Below are 17,112 nucleotides of genomic sequence, written 5' to 3' on the forward strand. Positions count from 1 at the left end.
CTTAGAAGGTGAACATCCAAACCAGCTAGGCTCTCACAAGGCCAGTACATGCAGTAGGGTCAAAACTCAGTGCCATTGTCCTTGGCTTCTCAGCAGCCCTCATTGTCCACCATATTCAGAGAGTCCGGTTTTATCCCATGCATTTTCAGTCACAGTCCAGCTGGCCTTGGTGAGCTCCCAATAGATCAGCCCCACTGTCTCAGTGGGTGGGTGCACCCCTCCTGTTTTTAAAGTTAATTTATTACTGAGACTTACATTTCAGTGAAGCCATAGGAAATTTTGCTGTTTCTAGTTTTTTAACTTGCGTAAAATAAGGGGTTCGTGATACTATTACATCTGCCTAGCGTCTACTTTCCTCCCATCTCTCTTCCAGCCTCCTCTCTTCCCCTTCCACACTCTTGTTAGTCCCCTCCCTCCTCCCAGATAGGTTCCCCCTCCCATCTGCTCTCCGTCTCAGACACAGTTTTTTTTTTCTTTCAATGCTTTTTATTGGGCTATAGCTGTTACATAGTACACCGCACATGTATGAAGATACCACCTGCTAAGGTGTGGCACTCCTGCGACTCCGCCATCATGTCGACACAGCAAGCATCCCCCCAGAAGACGGCACTCTCCCCTTGTGGGTTTCCCCTTCTTTCCCGGCTCTCTGTCACTGTGGATTATATCTCCCAAATTTCATAGAAAAAACAAAACAGTATGGGGCCTTTTGAATCTGTTTTTTTTTTTTTCACTCTTGAAACATTCTGGAAGGCCCTCCTGGTTGCATCATATTTTGATACTTTGTGTCTTTCTGTCATTTTAGTAGTATTCTACTAAGCGGATGTACTGGAGTCAGATGCACTTGCTGAGAGATATTTGGAGTGTGTCCAGTTTGGGCTACTCTACAGAAAATGGTTGCAAACCCTGGTGTCTAAGCCTTGGGGACAAGCTTTTATGCTTTCTAAATAAACTCAGAACTGCTGAACCATTTATTAGGTATTATTCACATTCAACGTGTCCAATGCACAACAATGTACCCGTCACAATGACAGGACGAGGATGGGAGGTTCTGGGGGAAATTCGCATGCATTTCAGTAAGGCTCTCTAGCTCATTTACAGACAGCCATGGAAGACAGGTCTTCAGCTCTAACTGCCTTCTTTTTTGTTTTTCAAGACAGGGTTTCTCTGTAGCTTTGGAGCCTATCCTGAAACCAGCTCTTGTAGACCAAGCTGGCCTTGAAGTCACAGAGATCTGCCTGCCTCTGCCTCCCGAGTGCTTCTAACTTGCCTTCTTACATTTGGCTGACTGTCATGTTCTAGTCAGTTTTCCATGGCCAGCACATCCCGCTTTACTGGAAGGAATCTCCATGTCTCTGTATCCATGTGTGGTGATCTCTAAGTATGTCATGGCCCATGTCAACAAGACAAGGAGGAAACCATGAAACTAGCCCAGAAGGATGCTTGCTGCTCCCTCCTCTCAGCTGATCGGTAAGAACACCTAAGATGGCTCCGGTCCAGGGATTCCATTCTGATATCATCCGCCATCATACTCCCAGGATTTTATGCACATTATTCAAAATTCTCCCTTGTAATTCTCCTTTGCACTCAAATTATAAATATCAAAGTGAAGCTTCCTTGCTATCCCCATCAAACAAATGTCAAGGGCACAAGAAGGTGTGTGTGTGTGTGGAGGGGGTATAATTGGAAGGGAGTCATGGACTATATGCTGAGTCATTCCCTCGCACTGAATTTCTCAGTAGCCTGTGACTGGCAGGCAGCCTGCTCAGTATATGAGCAGAGTCCCTTAAGATATACAAAGGGATATACTGGGTGCCTCGCCTACCTCCCAGAGTGCAGTCCCCTTAGAGCAGGTTGCAATGGGGACACTGAGGTGCTGGGCCAACACAGCAGTGCGGGGAGTCAACTGCTGTCCTCACTCTCTGCTCCTTTTCTGGATTTCTTCCAGCGCTCTAGATGATATAAACACTCTCAGAATGTGCGTGTTCCAGCAAATGACCGTTTCTTGTGTTGGCTCAGGCGTGTAACGCGACAAAGATGAGAACATGGCTCTCTTGTACCTGGCTTTACAGTTGGCACACAGAGTGGCTTCGGAACAGGAGAGAACATCAAGACACTCCCTGTATGGGTGGTGTCAGACAGGAAACGGAGAAGAGCTGGACGTGAGGGTCAGCACCAAAGGTCCCTGTGCTGTTCTAATAGAGCTCCAGTGTCCTTAGGACTTGCTGTTTTCCCCAGCCGTTTCCCAAAAGCCTCGGAACAGAGCATCTCTGGAGCACGAGGAAGCAAGGCTCTCTGCTGCTAACTGCCAGGGTAGGGGTGGACTGGAATGGCCTTCAGGCCCAGGGTGCTCGTGCTATGTGACAGTTCACACATTTGAAAAGAAATGTCGGCACCATGCTGAGAGGCTCCAGGCCAACCTTCAGAGAGAAAAATTACAGCGCAGCCAGGCTCACTTCTGTTTCTGAGTTTCTGTTCAAACTTTCTCACATGGAGGAGAGGTGGCAAAGAGGACAGAACCACAGGGATGTGCAAGCTGGCCTCTCTTTTCTCCCTCCACCCTCGAGGAAGTCTGGATCCCAACAGCTTCCTTCTGCTGTGCCAACCACTGGCTTTTCTCGCGTTAGCCACTCACACAGGTGATGGCCCTCACCATCCTGTCTACTGACACATCGCTAGTTTAATGCAGTCTGTGTTCTTTATGTCCTTTGCCTCAACACATAATGCACACACACACACTCAGGGTGGGGACAGGGAGAGGGAGAGAGATGGAGAAGGAGGGATATGGAGAGAGGGAGAGAAAGAGAGAGGGAGAGAAGGGGCAATAAGCCTGTGTTTTGTTGGTCTTTGTTTTGTTGACTGGACAGTATGGTACATAGTAAACTCTTTTTATAGAGGTGGTAAATGAACAGACAAGGAGCCATGGTCCAGGCTGCCTGCTGTCTTCACAGACCTCCTTCCCCCAGATCACTGAGTCCATATTAGAAAATGGACCTGGCTCTGTTATCACAATGCCAAGTCCAGAGAATTCATCTTTAAGTCAGCAACCCACAAATAATTGTCCCTGACTCTTACTCTGTCCACAAGTGAGTGAGGTATTTGAGAAACAAAGGAGCAGAGATTCAGTGACATCCCATTCCTATGCTGCAAAGCTAGCCTTAGCTTCCTAGAGGAGATGTAGGTTGGTAGAGAGAACAAGTTTCAAAAGCAGACACAGCCAGACTTGATTCCATTTTCCTGATTTAGTACTTGCAGAATGCTGCCCAGCTTAGCTTTCTCAATGGCACAGGAGGTGCTGGTGGCATGCATGTTTTCAGGATCGCTGCCTAGCACAAAATCTGGTGCACAACGGGGCTCAAGCATATGGATTTTCCTTGCGTGCACTCCTGGGTGAGGGTCCACGGCCTCCCAGTTTGGTTGTCATGGTTTTCTTCCATGCACTTCTGGCAGCCATCACTTGTTGGCTAACATGAACCCCACTCCCACTGTCACCTCCATTTCATGGTACCCCAAAGCTGCACTTGTGTATCCTGGCACCCCAGCAGTGGGTTACATTTGTGGCCAGAGCTATGACCCATGAAACATACACAAACAAGCCTGGGAGCTTGTGCTTTCCCAAGATAGGGAGCTAATACAGCTGGTGGTGTCCTACAAGCTCCTTTCCACTTCTTCATGCCCTGAATACAAACATGGTGTCTAGAGTTACAGTACCCATCTTGCAACCTGAGGTCATTGCTAACTGATGAATGACACCAGGACAGAAAGGCAGCAGGCAGAATTTCTGAAGCTATGCTCATCACATCAGCTCTGGACAGCATGACTCCAGATGATTCCAGGAAAAGATATTTGCAAATGATCATGATCATATGTGTGTGTATATGTATATGTATGTGTGTTTATAGCTGTGTATATGTGTACATGTGTATGCATGCATACACACGTTTATATTATGCACAGGTTTTCATGTATGTATATGTAGTATGTGTACATATATGCATGTATATATACAGCGATAGTAGGAGAAAATATGAAGAGAATGAGCTTGACTGTAGGAAAATGGGAGGTCTCACCTGCTATGCCTTCCTCGAATTGTACCACAGGAAGAAGGGATGGTCAGTAAAGAAAAGATGTCCCTCTTTGTTAGCCTTCCTGTTCACATCAGAGCCCCTATCATCCTATCCCAACAGCCTGTGTATCTTTCCTTGTCTAGTCACTTGGCCAGGCCGATCACTTGACTACTGCTTGGTGAGTATCATTTTGTACTGGAGTTATTCCATTTTTAAAAGAGAGATAGTTATATTCTTAAATTCCTGATCATATAGACCCAAAGCTGCTTGTAAGCTTTGCTTAACTGCCTGTGTTGGAGGTTCTAAATATCCCTGACAGGCCCTGTTTAAGCGTTAGATAACTTAGTGGATCCAAAGACACTTCAGAACTTAAATAAAGGGGGAAATGCTCGCACTACCACTGGCAGGACAGAGCGCTGGAGATGAGCAGGGAAGAGCGCACGATAGGAGAGCGAGGCAGAGATAAGTCTCCTTCGTGACCACGGTGTGACTCGTTTGCGCAGGCGTTGGGCAATTCATTATTCCAGTGGTGCTGTGCCACCTGGCCTGCAGCATGATTAATAGCCCATCCCTGTGCACATTACAAACAGAACAAAGACAAATCCAAGTGCCTCTGAGAAGGCAGACACAAGATACAGCTTCTGGCTGAGGCCTGGGGACAGTTGACACACAGTAACTTGCACAAAACAAAAGAACATTCTTCCTTATCTGGGCTTCCCAGCTCAGTGGAAGAAAGCATCCATACCCCAAAATTGCCATGCAAGGAGAGGAATGGCATAGCTAGAAGCCTAGTGTGCTCTACTGCAGCCACGGACCTGGCTCTGCCACACAAGGAGAGGAATGGGTAGCTAGACGTCTAGTGTGCTCTACTGCAGCCATGGGCCTAGCTCAGACACAGCACCGGCCACTTGGTGACAAGACAAAGGCAGTAACAGCCTGGAGACCATTTCTCAGCTACAACGTGAAGAGAATGCATAGCTTGCAGGGTTGATAGAAGAATTCAACAAGTTGATATGCTCCACGGTCCTAACAGGGCACAGGGCACAACAAGCAGCAGACAGAGTTTTGGGGGTCAACTTTGGCCAACTGGCAGTTCAGTCGGTATACCCGAGCCAGGTAAGAAGGCAGTGTGCTGCACAGCCCAGTGGCGTGAGGCAGGCCAGGCAGAAACCGGGAGCCCAGAGGAAACAGACTGGGCATTGCCTGTCTTCCAGCATCTTTGTCGTCTCTCTCTGTGGCCCCCTACTGGCAGACCTGATCAGATATCAGAGGGACAAACAGAAATGGGAATGGTCCAAGTATCTCAAAGTAGGGACAGCATGGTGGTCTAGACAGACGGACAATAGCTTGATAAGGAGCACAGCCAGCTGGATTGTACAATGCTCCACAGACATGGAAACAGTCTTGCATTTGGAAACATACTTGCGATTTGTCTGTTCTTTTAAAAATATTTCAATTGGCAATAAAGAAATCATATGCATGCGTGTAGCTGCTATAGAGATCAGCTTAATCTGGTTAGAGCTTTGGTGATGTGAGTTCTAGCTCACCAGGAGGCACCGAGGGATGGGCAATGCCCAGAGACTGAGCTGCATGAAACTGCTTGTTTCATCGGATCAAAAAATGGCCACAAAAATCAGACTTTCATGAGATACGTGAGCACAAAGCTGTCCTATAGCACTTCTTACCGCATGGCAGACACTATGTGATACCTTTATAAATATAATATCATAGGTTGTGTTACCATAATGTGATGGGGCAGCCTAGCAAAGAGCACAGCTAGCTGGGTTCTACAATGCCTCACAGACAAGACAATAGTCTTTCATCTGGATATATACGTGTGTGTGTGTGTGTGTAACATAATACCACCATAAAGTGGTTTTGCAACCTCAGAATATACAACTGATTATGTACCTATATACCAAACACAACTGAAGTAAGGGTCAGGGAGGATGTCCAGGCAGCTGCAGCTCTGCTAATCCCTTTTCACAGAGAAAACAAAGGCAACACAGGCACCTCCATCCCTGCCTACCTACACTTGCTCTCTGGCACAAAGGAACCTGTCAGGAGATGCATCGTCCATGGAATTGGTGCTGTGCCTTGAAGGAAGTAGACCAGCTGGGACTGCTGAGACAATCCCACCTGGTGGCACTACACAATGTCTTTTGTCTGAGTGAACTTGGAAGGAACCCTGTGTGGAGCATAGTACACAGGACGCAGGACATGTCTACAATTGGAATTGCTCCACTTGGGGGCAACCTACATATTGTGTTCTCGTTAGCACCTGCTGTCAAGATTCTCCCTCCAGACTGCTGCTCACGTGACTTCCAGCTGACCCTCGTGTTCAAAGGAACATTTCCACCTTGCCTAATAAAATCCATGGCTGGGACACTAAAGGAGCTGAGCAAAAGCACCTGCACCTGCAGACCTGCCACTGGTAGGGGACAAGTCTCTTGAATGACACGTAGTGCCAGCAAAAGTCAGGCCCAAAGGAAGGGACCCACGAAGCATGGGATGCGTGTGTGTGTGTGTGTGTGTGTGTGTGTATGTGGCACTTTCTTGGACATTTATCACCTCACTAGCTCAATTAAAAGAGCAAATTCTATTGATACATAAACATCAAAACAGGGCAGAACGACATGCAAAATAAGAATCAAGAATGCATCATCCATGTGACCCAATGCTTTCTAGGCTATTTGCAGATTACATACCTCCAACACCATAGATGTGCATGCATGTCCATGTATGTGTTCATACACGTGTGTAGTGCGTACATCAGGCGAGTGGGAGTGAGGAAAGAGTAAGAGGAAGATGCTTTGGTCGTCACATTTGGGCACCAAGCACACACTGCTCTCATGCCTCATTGCTAATGCGGTGCATAGTATTCCCCTGGGTAGAGAATTAGGTCTTTACTCTGTCGGATTCCGAGGGGTATGGGCCTGGCCACACAGAGCTTTCTTTAGTGGGTGTCTCTGATGTGGGAGTGTCATATCAATCTGTTGATTTCATTGGCTGAGCAATAAAAGAAACTACTTGGCTGGCCCTGATAGGTTAGAACATAGATGGGAGGAGTAAACAGAATAGAATTCTGGGCGGAAGAGGAAGTGAGGTCAGACTCTGCGCTGCTTCCAGAGGGACCGGACAGCCGCCATGCTCTGCTCTCCCAGGCAGCTGCAACCCACGATGGACTTAGGCTAGAATCTTCCCGGTAAGCGCACCTTGGGGTGCTTACACACATCATTAGAAATGGGCTAGTCCAGGTGTGAGAATTAGCCTGTAAGGGCTAGAGTTCATGGGCCAAGCAGTTCTTTAAATGAATACAGTTTGTGTGTTGTTATTTCGGGCATGAGCTAGCCAAGCGGCCGGGGTGTTGGGGACGCAGCCCCGCCACCGCTCCTATTTCAACATGTCTCTGTTACCTGTCAGATTCCATCCTACTGAAATATAATTTACAGTAACTTTTAAAAATACCAGTTTAAACAGCCTAGGAATTTTGAACAGCTTTATTAATTTCAAATCTTTTGAATGCTTATTATTAAATGGGAAAGCTTTCATTACTGCCCTGCATACTTACCAGGGAATGAAATCTTTCCTTTTGCTTGAAGTGTTTTGACAGAATTTCTGGAAACAAGAAAGGAAGGTCCCCCAGGAGAAAGCCAGCACACCAGGCAAATTCAATGCAGTCTCTCCTCCTCCCATTCTGTGGGTTCCTCCCTGAACACATCGATTCCACATAAAACCAGACTGCAGTGAGAACCCCAACTCTACAGACTCCCTTTCCACGAAGGTCCTTAGGCTAGTCAACTACTTTCGCTTTCATAAGAAACTTCAGGGACTGGAGAGATGGCTCAGGAGGCTCAGTAGTCATGAGTATAAACTGCTTTCTAGACGACCTGGCTTCAGTGCTCAGTACCCATATTATTAGCTCACAACCACCTATAACTCTAGCTCCAAGGGATTTGGCAGCATCTTCTGGCCTCCAAAGGCATATGCAATTATGTGCACATACCCACATACCCATGTATACACATCATTAAAAAGAAATCTTTAAAAAAGGAATTGAGCAAATAGAAACATCTACCAGTTTTTAAAAGCAACTCAAAATAAATCAAATGATAATCAATAATAGTAAATGATAAATCCCACAACAAAACTAAACTCTAGTCTCCATTTCACCTTCATTTTAAAGCCAGAGCTGTCTTGGTGAAGCTTACAGAACCTAGTGCTATTCGAAGCATCTTTTATTCAATACACTGCACCTTGAAATGTTGGGAGCAGACATTTAACCTACATGAGAGCCCAACATGTTGAGGTCATTGCCAAGGCTAGGACTCCTGTTGTCTCAAATGGACTATTCCCTACATAGACCAAATCCTCGAATTTTATAGGTCTCTAGTAAGAAATGGCTTATGCAGAGAGCTCATCTAATCACACACACACACACACACACACACACACACACACACACACACACACGGTGTGAGTTCAGTAAGCATACATAGAGTGACTGAAAAAATACTCTCAAAGTCAGCTTGTTGTCAATTCATCTCCTGGTGGCAGATCACATTCCTGGGCACTCTGAGCAGAAAACACGGTAGGATACAGTGCCAGGTTCTAAGGGCTCCCATCCTTTCTGGTTCAGAGTAGAATTACAGAGTAGTCAAAACAAATCCCTACGATTCCCGAGAATCCTTTCTGCTTTCTGTTCTTCATTCACATGCCAGACAAGTCACTTCTCCCCATGACTGGCGACCAGCAAAGTTAATACACGAGGCATGGCGTTTTCTTCCTTGTGAACAATTGCATGCATGACAATCTGGATGGACAAGTTCACACTGCAGCCTATATGACTGACACAGCTGAACCTATTTCCTCTGTGAGGGCGTTTATTTTTTTAAATTATGGATTTTTAAATATTCTTTTCATATTGGAATCTCATCTGTTCTAAACAATATTTCTTAGCAATAGTCTGATAAAAGCATCCAGGATTGAACTTCATTCCAAGCTTTGGATTGGCCAAAAGGAAAAGCTATTCTAGTTTCTCTCCTAAAAACAAGTCAGTTACTAGGGTCGTTTCCATGCTACAGAGAATACACACAGCACATAATATGGCCCACTCTGACACTTAAAAGATTAAGACAGGAATGAAAATCTAGACACTCTGATTCTTCTTGGTGTAATTTGTCTTATTTTAAAATTTAGATTTATTTATTTTATGTATTTGGGTATTTTTCTGCAAGTGTGTCTGTGTACCACACATGCACATGGTGATTGTGTTGTGCACCATGCATGTACATGGTGCCACTGAAGGTCAGAAGAGGGCATCAGATCCCCTGGGACTGGAGTTATAGATGGTTGTGATCATCAGTGCTCAGATTCGAACCCTCAGATCATCTGTAAGAGTAACAAGTGCTCTTAGCCTCTGGGCCACCCCTCCAGCTCATTCCTGCTATATTTTGAAAGTGGTTTGTGGCATAGATGTAGACCTGGGTAGCACTTGTCACACATAACTACAGTCCGAAGAATTGTTTACAGCCAATTAAAATTTGCATAGCTCGTCTGGGATATAAATTTTGTAGCGGATTCTCTGGCAGATTTGCAGATAGGACTATTTAAATGTGCCGAACATTAGCAGTTTAAATAGGTGACATTTATTTTATCAGGGGATTAATTTTTAATGTGGCAGTTGCTCTCAGACAGACTGATGCCAGGTTATCGGAGGGACAAACTTTGAAGGAAGGAGGGGATTTTTATGTTTTCAAGACTTCCAAGCTTAGACTGCTCTAAAGAGGTGAATGATTCTGCCAGTGCTCAGAGACACTGGGTCTCAAGGACTGTACTGCCTGCATTGCTGTCGCCTGATTTTAACATAACCAAATGTGGAAAAGCACGCGGACTTTAACAGAGAAATTCCTGAGATATACTCTCGGTATGGGAACTATGAAATTAATATATGCACCCAGTAACTATTTCCTAAGACCACACTGCAGGAACAAAGAGCCCTGAGGATTCTTTTCCAAAGAACCCTTATGACGATGATTTAACACTTTAAAGAAAAATAAAGCCACTTTAGAAGGCAAATCAGACAAAGCAAATGATAACCAATCTAGATAACAAACGACACATCGAAACCACACGAGACTCTTCTTTGCAGGGTGGGACAAGTGACCACAGAGAGCTAAATGAGGAGTTGGGAGACCCATGTTCAAGCTCAAGTTCAGAGAATATCACCCACTGGGTGTGTACCTGTGAAGGGCTGCCCTCATTACTGGTCTTGAGGGAAAGTCCTTAGACTTCCAAACCAATCCCAGATAGTATTGCATTTTTGCCCACACAGTGTCTCTGCCTAGGGCACGGCCTGAGAACTCTACAGTTGCTGAACGTGGCCTGAATATTGAATGTTAGTGGCATGCTTTCAGTCTATAATGAAAGTAACAAGGAATACATCAGATTTCTGTGAAATGCCATGCCATACTAGAGGAAAACCAAAGCATCCTACATCCCTCTTTATTCTCCTACAGAGTGGAAACGTCTGTGTATCTAAGGCTAGCACTGTGGAAATAAACAACCTGATGTCTTGTAACTACAAGAAGATGCCCCCAATATTCATATTATGGTTTAACATGTGCTGTGCTCTAGTTGGCTAAAAGCATGGCTTTCCTGTGTGCCATTGTGTGGTAGGCAAGTGTAATTACAATAGTGTGCTGCCAGGTTCAAAAAGCTAGAAGAAAGAGTTCTCAAATGTTTGTGAGTGAGCGTGTATGTCTGCTGCACTTGGGTGCTTGTGCATGAGGAGGCCAGGAGTCAATCTTGGGTATCATTTTTCAGGAGCCTTGATTCTTGTGATAGGGCCAGTCACTGGTTTGGACCTTTCCAGTACGGCTAGGTTGGCCTAGGATTACAAACCTGCATCACCATGGCTGGCTCTTTATGTGGGTTCTGGAAGACTGACTTGGGTTTTTATGCTTGTGAGGCATGTACTTTACCAACTGAGCAACTACGTTGGGCCCTCTGAGATTAAAATAGGATTCTTTAGCAGATGAATGTATTTATCCTGATTTCAACATTGTGCCTGTGTGCACATATGAAAGTATTACATGGGACTCCTTTCATATGTACAATTGGAATGTTTTTATGTATCAGTAAAAAAATGAATCTAAAGAATTAATAGATGAAAAAGGGTAATAAGAATATATTCTTTACCAAAACTAAAATATAACCCCAAACATAGACCTTATCTATTTCCCAAGAATAAAATAGAAAAGCAAATTTAAAAGCATAGGAAATAATTTCAGTATCATTTTATAAATGGTTACTCAAATATCATGGGTGAGTCCATTAAACAATTCTTATTTGTGTGTCTTACAATCTTAGTCCAAATAATGTTTTCTAGTTCTCCCACTGTGTCACATAAATCACAAACACAAATGCCTGTGCGTGTTATCCCTCGCAAAATTGGACAAGGGTTCAGACACGGCTTCACAGCACACTGAAGAAACCATACCTTGAAATCATACGTGGCATCTGGGTTCTCATCACAGGCAATGACTTCTGGTGCCATCCAGTAGGGGGTCCCAATGAATGTGTTCCTCCTGCCCACTGTTCGGTCAAGCTGGGCACTCACTCCGAAGTCCACTATTGAAGAGAGCACAGTTGACTGGATTAGGACCTCAGGCTGGATGTGAGAATAAAATGGATACGCATTCCTCATGTGTAAGATATATCTGACAAAAAGTTAGGATTTTAGATAGATTTATTTGGTCAACTTGGCACAATATATGGAGAGGAACCTCAATTGAGAAAATGTCCCCGTCAGGTGGCATGTAGGCAAATCCGTAGGGCATTTTTGCGATAGATGGTTGATGTGGGAGGGCCTAGCCCATTGTGGGTGGAGTCATCCCTGGCAAGGGGAAGAAAAGAAAGGAAACTGAGCAGGTAGCACGGAGCAAGTCAGTGTGCAGCTCTCCTCCATGGCTGCTGCTCCAGCTCCTGTCTACTAGCTCCGGCCTCGAGTTCCTGCTTTTGACTTTGCTCACTGATGGACTGTGACCTGAGACTTGTGGGCTGAAATTAACCCTTGCCTTACCTAAAATGCCTTCGGTCATGGTGTGATAGTACAGCCATAGAAATCTGATTAGGATAGATTTGAACCACTTCTCACGCACATTTTCTGGGACAGAAAAGCTCTTAAGATCATCACCATTCATCCGTCAGAACATTTTCATCCTCCACCAATGAGATTCTATGCCATTGAGCAATAACAACCTATGAACCCCACTTCACCCAGTCCTCCTCCTGCCCATGTCTCTAGGACACTGGCTATTCCAATAAATGAGTGGAATCCTACAGAACGCATCTTATTTCACTTAATACAATGTCCTGAAAGCTTACACAGGTTGTAACGTATGTTACAGTTTTCTTCCTTTTTAATGGGCATTTGGTCCCTTCCATCATTTCTATACTGTGAACATATACCCTTAAAATGCATGGTTAAGTGGATAAATACACCAGCGAGGAAATCATGAATTGCTGTATTTGATTATACCAAGACTCCATTGAGACCCAAAAGTCAGGGGTTCACAAAGGGTAACACAAAACTGTAATTGAGACCGAAGGGCTAGTGTCAGTCCGTCAAGTTTCCAGACCATTCCTGCCACTGTTTAGCAGTGCGACTAGTAAGCAAATCACCCCTGTGTTAGGTTTTACAAGTCCACAATGCAAAGATGAAGATGGCAATGTGGAATGACCCTGTTTACAGAAGATGATCAAAGTGCCTCTTGAGAGATGTGGCATACATTATATTTGTAACAAGTGCTTGTTAATAGCATCAGGAAGTCCCACGAGGCACTTCACCTAGTCTCTATGAATGCATCCGTTTAGCCTGCACCGTGTATGCTATTGTTTCAAAAAGCGAGTGTTCATGTGATGAACGCTTGACTCCAATTGCCAATAGAATGGGAAATTATATATTTTAACAAAAGGGAAGGGCAAATGCTCATATCTCTTTGGAAATACTCCTATGACCAGCAAACCCCTTATAGATAGATAATAAAATGAGAGCGAGTGCAAATTTTGTGAAGGACTCTAGAATACTTTTAGCTGTCATCCTGGCTCAGTCTAGAACCACCTCAGGAAGAGAGTCTCTGAGAGTTTGTCTAGATGGGGTTGGTCTGCAGGAGGACCAACCCATTGTGAGTGGCTCCATTCTGTCGATCTGGGTCATGGGCTGTCTCCAAGTGGAGAAAGTGTGTGTGTACATTTACTGCTCCTGACTGTGAGTGCGGTGTGACTATGTGCATCAAGTTCTCGCTGCCTGACCTTTCCCCCAGCGCTGGGTAGTACCCTGGAAATGCGAGCCAAGCAGAGCAGGGGAAATGTCAGCCCTTCCTCTGCTAAGCTGCCTTTCACTCAGGACACAGCGGTAGAGATGGAACTAGGACAGGTTCTGACATGCTGAAGAACAAGGTTTCTCCATCACCAACTCCAGCAGGATGAAGTGGGGTGATCAGGGTGCACCGGAAATGGACTCTTGAGAATCCCCTTTATCCAGATGCCATGGGGAACTATAAAATGAATTTAAATAGAACTCAAGGGCCAGGGAAGTTAGCAGGACTTGATGTGAATATTTTTGATGAAACAAAACAACAGAAAACAGCCGAAACCTGGAGCCACCCCATCTGTCACAGCAGCAGGGACTTAGACTGTGAGATATATGACGTGTTGGGGCCCGCCACGTACTCTACACGGTGTCTAAGCGTAGGGTTCCAATCACCCCACAAATCATTCTTCAGGATGAGTGGGGAAACGCTTTGTGAGTATGCAAAGAAAACATTTTCCTTTCCTTTTGGGGGAAATGCCCCCACGTCCACAGTGACAGATTTAACGTTCTAAAAGGACTGTTGACGGTGATGGACTCCGGCAGGGCCACGGCGCATGGGATGCTGTGCGTACCTAGCTTAACTTCTGCATTTTCAGTCAGCAAGACATTCTGCCCTTTAATATCTCGGTGAATCACTTTGTGCTGGTGCAGGTGACTCAGGCCCTGGCGGAAGGAGAGGAGAGAGAGTTTAGAGAACATAGCACATTTTTGAATGCTAACAATCACCCTCAAGTAACTCGTCCAGTGATACTTAAAAGAGTCTGTTCTCATTTTCCTACAAGCATGTTGCTGCATACAACCAAAGCACACAATTGGTTCCGACTGAAACACACACATACCATCAGGCTAAACAAAACACACTAGATCTGATACCGGTACAGAAAACTACACTCATGATGGCATGACACCCGCTGGAAGCTCAGTTCACGTGGTGCTGTGGACATGAGTCTGCCTGCGCGGGCTAATTTGTAATGAGCACATTAACGGGTTCCATAGAAAACTAACCTGACTTCATCAAATTTAACTTTTGGGAAGGTATTTCAATTTACAAGGTATCTTCCATTTCAATTAATCACAATGAAACATGTTTTGGGCCTGTGAAGGGCTTTCTCAGTGTGGGCTGCTTTAGGAAAGAAAAATGGACTGGAGAGACAGCTCAGTCAGTCAGGTCCTTGCCTTGTGAAATGGGGACTGCATTAGATGCCATGATGACAAAGGGGCAAGCCAATGGCAGTGCTCACAATGCAGGGGAGGCAGAGCTAGGTGAATAGCAGGGGGGGGGCAGGGGGAGTGGCTCACAATACTGAGGAGGCAGAGTTAGGTAAATAGCTGGGGGGGCGGTCAAGGGGAGGGGTTCACAAAGCTGAGGAGGCAGAGTTAGGTGGATCACTGGGGGGGAGAGGTGAGTGGGGAGGAGTTCACAATGTTGGGGAGGCTGAGCTAGGTGGTCACTTTTGGGGGGAGTAGGGGTAGGGGCTCACAATGCTGGGGGACAGAGCTAGGTGGATCGCCATTGGAGGGGAACAGAGGGAGGGGCGGTGCTTTCCTGACAGTCAGCCTAGCAAAGTTGTTGATTTCCAGGCCAGTGAGAGACCCTGTCTCTAGTAAAGCAATAAGGACAGCCACTGAGGAATAGCAGCTGAGGTAGCCTTATAGCTCGCACAGACACAAACGTGCACACACATATATCCAAAAAGGAAATAATTTGCTTCCTTGGTTGTCACCTATCATGTCACTTCAGAAATTGATAATTTTGAAACTGCTGATTTTGTAACAATAATCAAAAGACATTGATCTGGTACTTATGACATCATGCTATCGGGCATCCAAGTGTCGTTACACTATTATGAATTTCCTTTCTTTTGTTCTTCATAATACCACAATCAATCACTATATAAACAATAAGGCATGCATTCACACGTACACACATGTCCTCAAGTCTCACACATGTGTGTACACGCACGTGCACACACGATCTGACTTCTTGTTGGAGAAACAGCCTACGAGTGTATGATTGGATGGTGGGAGGCACTGTTTGGGCCGCACATTTTCTTTTGTATCTGGTCAGTTTGTCTCTAAGTAGGCAGTGCTCAGCTTTAAATGCCTTCTTTTGTAGCACATAAATGCAAGTACTTGCAGGCCTGACCACCCCCCTTTATCCTGGACCAGAGTGGATGGGATGCTATAGCCTAGCATACACATGAGCAAAAGTCTGTGCAGTGAATAGCTGATCAACTCCAAAAACACTGTGACGAGGGACCCCAGGTGATCAAACATTCCTTTCCCCGGTGCTTACCTCATATGGGAGGATGTACTGGAGGGGGGGAAGAAATACGCTGTTTTTAGGCATTTAAGAAGTCTAGGGTAAATATCTGTGCTGCCTTCATATCCCTGGGAACAAACAGCTGGTCTCCTGCTGGATTTTCCCACAGGGCTAAGACAGGCAGGCGTGGTGGCAGGGAGACGCACTGTTCCTGGGGGACTCATAGATTCTGGTGCCCACTGGGTGGCCTCAACTACTAAAGGTCTCATGCTTCCTCTGACTGGGCCAGCAGATAGAAATTCACATGGAGTTAATGGCAGATAAAGCCGTGGAGAGAACTTTCAGCTAATGTGGAAATCAGTCGCCTAAGCTTGCTTCTTCCCAAATTGTGTTTTCATTTTTATTTCACAAATAACTCCTGTGTGCCCAATGCATTGTCGTTTCTATCTTTTGTCATAACAGCTTTTGGCTTTCAGAAGTATGGAGTATGGAGGTGGGGAGATGGTTTGGTCAGCGAAAGGCATGCTGAATGTTGTGACCTAAAAAACGGCATGCGAGACAAAGATACCATGCGACAGGGAGGGATTTTTATTGCGGGGAGGGAGATGTAAGGGAATGGAAAAAACAGGGACGGGAGAGGGGAGAGGGAGAGGGGAGAGGGGAGAGGGAGAGTGGCCTCTAGTGGCAGAAGTGGCAGAGAGAAGAGGAAGGAGAACAGGGTGGGGTGAGCAAGGCCCACCTTTAAAAGGGAACACAGTGAATGCGCACAGTAGGGACTGTTAGTGGCTGCGGCTGGGTACACATCCAGCTGTTAGAATAAAGCCATTAAATACATTTCTACCACACTTAGAAGTTTTTCTAGCAAGACTGAGCAGAGTAGACTATCTCCCAAGTCATCCCACGTTACCTGAGGGAACTGGGGAAGGCAGTGCCCACTTGCCACCTACCCGTAAGATCTCCCTGCAGATGTATGCGATCCACTCTTCTTTCAGTGTGTTGCCCTTCGTGTTCTTGATCAGGTCAGTGACGGAGCCAGCACCACAGAACTCCATTACCAACTGGCAAGAGAAGGAAAGAGCCATGTGTTACGATCATGCTTGGTTTCACTCCCTCACTAAGTTGGGTTTAGAAAGCACACACACACTGCCCTCTGGTCTGTAGTTTCTGAATGCCAGTCCTGCAATGAAAATGTAGTAATCATAAAACAGTATGTAAATCACCATCCTTTCTATTAAGTTTTTGTGAAATCACAGAGAGCAAAGGTTACTTTTGATATTGCTGATTGAGGAAGTGTTAATGAACATTGAGACTTTTCTTTTGAAAATAATCTTTTCTCATCCAAAACGCCCCAGGCACAGCTTTCCAACCCCTGCTCCTCCTAGCCTTTTACTCAGAAACAACTTAACATA

At 45.4% G+C, this 17,112-nt stretch overlaps 1 protein-coding gene across 4 annotated transcripts in view; it reads right to left on the minus strand.

Annotated features, from left to right (window-relative positions):
* Tnik (TRAF2 and NCK interacting kinase) overlaps positions 1 to 17,112 on the minus strand; it is a 406,558-nt gene that overhangs the window by 114,909 nt on the left and 274,537 nt on the right. For all 4 annotated transcript variants that reach the window (XM_050142093.1, XM_050142094.1, XM_050142096.1 and 1 more), the window contains 3 exons: positions 16,651 to 16,761; positions 14,013 to 14,103; positions 11,566 to 11,696 (listed from right to left, as the gene is read on the minus strand). In XM_050142093.1, the coding sequence (XP_049998050.1) occupies positions 11,566 to 11,696; positions 14,013 to 14,103; positions 16,651 to 16,761 (333 nt within the window). The remainder of the gene's footprint in view (positions 1 to 11,565; positions 11,697 to 14,012; positions 14,104 to 16,650; positions 16,762 to 17,112) is intronic.

The sequence above is a fragment of the Alexandromys fortis genome, unplaced genomic scaffold (genome assembly GCF_014885135.2).
Source record: "Alexandromys fortis isolate MF-2015 unplaced genomic scaffold, M_Fortis_MF-2015_v1.1 scaffold_41, whole genome shotgun sequence".
In the NCBI taxonomy this organism is placed as follows: Eukaryota; Metazoa; Chordata; class Mammalia; order Rodentia; family Cricetidae; genus Alexandromys; species Alexandromys fortis.